We start from the raw sequence: 6,032 nt of genomic DNA, 5'->3' as shown, positions 1-6,032 counted from the left end.
CCTGAACTGAAATGTGTACATTTTGTCCCCTTACTCCTGCTCCCCTGTCAAACTTAACAAAATAAAGTAACAAGACCACCGAGCTTTGCTATCCTGACTTCATATCTCTGTAGCCCCATCTCCTCAGAAAGGCTCAGCACATGTCCTTTCCAGGAGGTTGACCCTCATTGTCTCCAGCCTGGGTCTGCCTGTGTTTGTAGCCTTCAAGGCAGCCTGCCTTCCAGAACGGGGATAGGTGGTGGGCTCACAGACTGAGCAAGAGAACTAAATCTTCGCTTGAGCCTTTGCAACGTAAAGCAATACACTGGACCATGTCTCGCTTTTGTTCATTGTTATTGTTATTAGCCTGAATAAAATGGACCCAGTGGATGATTTCTCTCTTGGAGGTGGCAGCGAAGGGAGAGATGAAGCCCAGCCTGGGAGCTGCATTCTGTCTATAATAAAAACTTACCAAGGAAAGAATTGAATGAAGAGGGATGGGAAGCCTAAGACAGAGTATAGGTTGGCAGTACTATGGTGGGAAAACGAAAGGGCACTGCCCCTGTTAGGGCACTTGGGCAGCCAGGCCGTGTCCAGATGGAGGCCTGAAGGGTCCTCGTGTGCTGCACATGAGGTGAGTGGAACATAAAATGCATGTGGGTTGGCATCTGTGGGCATCTGAATGGGACCAAGGAGGAGGAAGTGGCTGGAAAGGGGAGACGTGATTTGCTTTGGTTTGGTGGAACAGCTTGAACACAGGTCTTGAGAGTAGAACAGAGTCTCAAGGAGACAGCGGGGGAAGAAAACAGAGTTGGAAAAGGAACCATGGGCTACCACAGAGGTCAGGGAACCAGGCTCTATAAATCCGTACTGAACAGAAGGGGCATTTCATGTGGAGAGAACCCCTCCCCATGCCCTTCCCAGCACAGCATCTTGTGGCACTTCTAAACCCTTTCCTACCACATTGATCAAAAATGGTATTTCTTTGGTTTGATTTGTATTTCTTAATTGTATTTGTAGTAACATAAATCAGTACAGCGTTTTAAGAGGATAGTTTGGCAATATGTAGCAAACTTGAAAATGCTCATACTTTTTATCCCAGTAGTACTGCTGCCAGAAATTTCTCTCATGGATACATTCACAGAAGATCCCGAGATTTATGACCTGAAGTGGTCACAGAAAGGTCATTTGTAAGGACAAAACCCACCGTGAGGCAGGCTCGACCAGTCCCAATCCATCTGTACTATGGGGTCCTGCTGCTATAGAGATGAAGGCTATAGAGCAATGCAAGATGACTCCACTGCACTCCACTGTGAAGCCAGTGACAAAGCACAGATAAGATTATCTCATGTATCATCAATTTAAAAAACAACAGCAATGATATAAGCATATAGGCAGGTATACGGGTAAAATGATTCTGGAAACCGTTAACTACTTCTTGATTGGGAGTGGTAGTTTGAAGACTCTTATATTTTGTGGCCTTCCACATTTTTAAAATGTGCATGTAGTATAGTCACATATGTGCAGTATAATATAATCACATATATTACATGTACATGGGTAAAGAAGGCTGAAGCGTGGCTATGGGAGCCCCAGGGAGGCCTCTGAGCCTGCTTCTTCATGGCCCTGGGACTTCCCCACAGGCCACACTTAAGGCAGCAGTAGAACATTCCAGCATCACAGCAGAGCAAAATTAACCACAAGAGCCCAACCTTCAGTAGGGTAGTGTGGGGGCAAGCAGAGCTTGTATAATAATCTTGTAAGCCTGTTGGGAGAGCTGCTATATGCCCTGGGGAGTCTGTGGCTTTCCTGGATGCCCTGGTCCCACAGAGTCCCAGAAGTTCCCATGTCTCCCCTCATTTGTGAATTGAGATATTTGGTCACTGTCATTGTTTTCTGCCCCACAGGAGATACCCGGGCTCCGATAGGACCATGCTGCAGAGGTGGCAGGTATAGTGACCCCCTTAGAGGACTCTAGGTCTGAGAAGACCCTCTGGGAAGGCAAATAATAAAAAAGCTCAGGCCCCAGTGATGGAGAGACAAAGCATGAGGGTGACGCAGGAGGGATCTTATTTTTTTAGTTTACCAAAATATCCCTAATACTTCCCTAAAAAGATCTCAGTGAATGAAAGTAGTACTTGAGGCTTGGAGTCAGAAGTGTGTGTGTGTGTGTGTGTGTGTGTGTGTGTGTGTGTAGACACGTCCCTCCATGTGCATGTGCTCCATGCATGCAGATAGACACCTATTTATAAATGGACACAGTGCAGAGGGGCACAAGCGTTCCCTTCTTGTTCTGGGAAGACCTACATGGCTCTCAGCTTGAATGAACAGACATTTGGCCAGTGATTCTCAGTGAAAGGCAGGGTGCCCAAGAGAGTAGGTCCTAGAGATCACATGGCAACAAGAAATTATCTCTTGGTCATTCTTGTCCAAAATCCTTTCCCCACGAGAGGCCAAGGGAGATCATAGCATTCAGGTCCCATGTAGGAAGTGACAGCTCTACAGGATTGTTCATTCACTCATTGGCCTTGGTAATTTCTCCAAAATAGAGTCCCTGTACAAATCAATACCTTGATTGCACATTCTAAGGCCCTAACAATGAGTGTTGTCCCAATAAGACAGGACAGAAAAGAAAATCCCTAAATTCCCAGAGGAAGACAGTTGTTCAGCCTCTGAAGGCTTCTTTCTCTGTGATTGCAAGGTCCCCTCAGCTGATTTTTTTTAATCATAAAAAGGTCAGCAGTAAGTTCACCCACAGCATCCATGCTCTTATTTTAATCAACTTTTGAGTATCACACCCAACAACTAAACAAAAGAAGGCTTTATCCTTGGCTTTGGACTATTGAGCTATATATATATGTACGCATATGTATATACATACGATTTTTTCCTGGCCGACTTTGCTTCAGTTCACCTTGAAATTCGTATGGCCTCCCTGATTTGGCCCGGCTTGTGAGCAGGCTCACCGGGAACGGTGGAGGTGTGTGCGCCTATTCTCACCTGCATGGGGAGGGCTGCAGAGGGCTGAGAGATAGACCCCCATGGCCCTTAGGAAGATGCCAGCCATGTTTGGTTAACTCCTCATTGTTCCTTCTGGTAGAAAAGGGACATCAGCAATTTCGAATATCTTATGTACCTCAACACCGTGGCTGGAAGGACCTACAATGACTATATGCAGTATCCAGTGTTTCCCTGGGTCCTGGCTGATTACACCTCACAGGTATAGTATTCCCGTGGATACTCTTTAGATGTCCTGAGGCTTTCTGACCCTAAAGACCAGAGCATGCTAGATCAGCACGCAGAGCCTCTATGATGGGGGATTCGGTCTACCTGGGCCTGACGGCTGCTCAGCCCTCACCCCTGAGGAGGCCTTTGCTAGACAGGAACCAGCTGTTTGAGTTCCTGTCTAGCTCCACCTATGGGAAGGGGACCCCCCGCACACACACACCTGTGGGATGACCAGCACAAAGAGGACAGTTGCTCACATGTGCCCCAGGGGGTTTCCTGGCTTTTTCACTACTATCAAGGCAGCTGATACCCATCTGTTGAGACACTGCCATGGACCGATGGTGGTCCTTCCAGTGAAGTAGGCCACGGAGTTTATTTCCTGAATCAACATATATTGGGTGGGTCTGGGGTGGAGGAAAGGAGAGACCCAGAGAGAGACCCAGAGACCCAATGAAAACAAACTACTCCCCTGTAGCCTGTCGTAGAAAACAACTAACAACTACTTCCCATTGAGATGTTGGTATGTGGACGTCACCCAGGATCTGGACCAAGACATGTTGGGACAGGGGGAGCTGATGGCAAGACCAGATCATTCCATCCTTTGGCCTGTGCCCCTGGACCTCAGCAGGCAGGGGACGGAGGAAGAAAGCTGACACAGCTGGGCCACAGTGACACTGCTGGGAATGACCTGGCTGTAGAGCACTGTCCTGACCACCTCGGCTCTGGCCATCAAGAGGTGTGTTGGGCTTAGTGTATAAAGACCAAAGGTGAATAAGTCCTGGTTCAGACCAGCCCTTGCCAGTCCTGCCGAGGGCTGCTTGGAATCCAGGCCCATACCTAGGATTTGGGAGAAGGGGCCTCAGTCTTTTGATGTAAGACATTTAACACAAAACTTTTTTTGCCATCCATATGTTGCCTTTTATTTCCCTAATGATCCATCTGAGGCTGAGGTATTTCAAAAATGAAACATGCAAATCCCAGCTTTAACTCACATGCTGCAAAGTGGTGGTTTACAAGCCCCTTCTGTTTGGCTTGAAATTTTGATTACTTACCCGTATTTAAACATCAGGAGATTTCTCCTTAAAATCTGGCTCTCCAATATCTTTTGGAGAATCAGAAGATCTAGCAGCTCTGAAGCCCCAGTCTGTCCTGGCAAAACCAGCCGTGGCTGAGCATGGCTCTCCAGGTGGGTCATCTGTCACCGGGGTGTGAGAATTGCCTGCTTCCCTCTGCCCCCACGCCTGGTTCTGCAGGTGCAGGATGGGGACACACCCTGCCCGCCCAGGGGATTGCAGTGGTTCACTGCTAGCCAAAAGGAAAGGAAGAATAAAGAAACAGTTTCTATCAGACATGAAAACCCTGGGGAATACACAGCTCCTCTGCTAACACGTAGAACATCTCTGCTAAAAGCAAACAATCCTAGGATACCTGGCCTTAAAACCTTCAGGTCTCCACTGCCTTGTATGATCTTCTCCAGGGCAGGGGAAGGGGTTACATTACATGCTGTCATTGCCCAGAAGGGAGGGGGCTCACATTTCCCCCTGGAACAGAGGACTGCTAACTTCTAGAGAGTCAGCTTGCTCCCTGGCAAGGACCATGAACTACTGAAGCGTACAGTGCTCTCTGTGGGGGCTGGAGCCAAGTGCCTCCGGGACAACAGGGATTCTTTTGAAAGTCTCTTCAGTAAGTGGTGGTGATGTTCTAATTTGGGTCAACTTGGAACAGGTTCAGTGTGAACTCAATCTTCCCCTCCTCTTTATTTTCCTCCTCTCCCTTATTAAGTCTTTGTGGATCTCTGGCTCTGGGGCCGTAAAACCCCAGCACGCCTGCTAATCGCCAGAGGGGGTTCAGACCAAATGACAATAAACCAATAAAGAGAACCATAAAACTAAAGACCGTGGCTCTTGAAGTGTCGCTGGGGTACAAGAGGGTCTGAGGGGAGTTAACTCGAACCACACATCTGCCTTCTAGACATTGAACTTGATGAATCCCAAGACTTTCCGAGATCTCTCAAAGCCCATGGGGGCTCAGACCAAGGAAAGGAAGCTGAAATTCATCCAGAGGTTTAAAGAAGTGGAGAAGACCGAAGGTAGGTAAATCCCAGCTTGACATTTTTCTGCAGTGTTGCTCATCTGAATGCCTTGAAATGGTCGTTGGTAACTGTTTAGGCTCTCACCTAACGTGGAAACAATGACATTTGGACAGGGGACAGCTCTAGTGCCCTGGCCTGCACCCTGGCTACACGGAGGCATCACCCGCGCAGGTTTCCAACACACTCATGTCCAGGGCTCACCTCTAGAAATCCTGACTTAAGTACGGCTGTGGTGAGGTCTGGAGGGACTGAGAACTACTGTGCTAAGAGCTAATACCTCCACCGAAGGGGCCAGCAGAAGCAGAAGCAGAGAGTGTATTCACTCGGCACTTTCTAGGTTCCAGGCACAGGCCAGCCTGCCTTCGTAAACACAGTGGTCCATTTTGAAGAGAAGGAATTAAACTCAGAGAGTTCAGGCAACACATTCAAGATCACAGCAGAGCCAGTATTTGTCTTGCTCTAGAACCTACTTCCCAAACTTTGTTCATCTGCACAATCTTTGCCACATTCACAGGAGACTTGAACTCTTATTGCCTTAATTTTTTTTTCTTTTGATCTATTCACTTCTAAACTTTGATGAGTGTATTTTAAAAAGACATTTATCTATCATGCATTTGATCCTTGCTATATTGGTTTTTTCAAACACTTTGAAATAAACATGTAATTTAAAATAAGGGAGAGCCATCCATGAACCATGAAAATTTCCCTTGGGAACCAGAAGCAGCGTGCTTTG

General features: G+C 47.4%; 1 protein-coding gene across 9 annotated transcripts in view; it reads left to right on the top strand.

The window, feature by feature from the left end:
- Positions 1-6,032, top strand: part of WDFY4 (WDFY family member 4) — a 285,777-nt gene that overhangs the window by 240,835 nt on the left and 38,910 nt on the right. For 8 of the 9 annotated variants that reach the window (XR_012020969.1, XR_012020970.1, XR_012020971.1 and 5 more), the window contains 3 exons: positions 1,887-1,929; positions 3,080-3,199; positions 5,179-5,296. Coding sequence is in view for 6 of the 9 variants with exons in the window: in XM_072806363.1 (XP_072662464.1) it covers positions 1,887-1,929; positions 3,080-3,199; positions 5,179-5,296 (281 nt within the window). In the remaining 3 variants the exon portion in view is untranslated. Of the gene's footprint in view, positions 1-1,886; positions 1,930-3,079; positions 3,200-5,178; positions 5,297-6,032 lie in introns of those variants that run through there. The other variant, XM_072806365.1, reaches the window with a different exon arrangement.

The sequence above is a fragment of the Canis lupus genome, chromosome 29 (genome assembly GCF_048164855.1).
Source record: "Canis lupus baileyi chromosome 29, mCanLup2.hap1, whole genome shotgun sequence".
NCBI classification, from domain to species: domain Eukaryota; kingdom Metazoa; phylum Chordata; class Mammalia; order Carnivora; family Canidae; genus Canis; species Canis lupus.
This window is presented reverse-complemented; position numbering and strand designations above follow the sequence as displayed.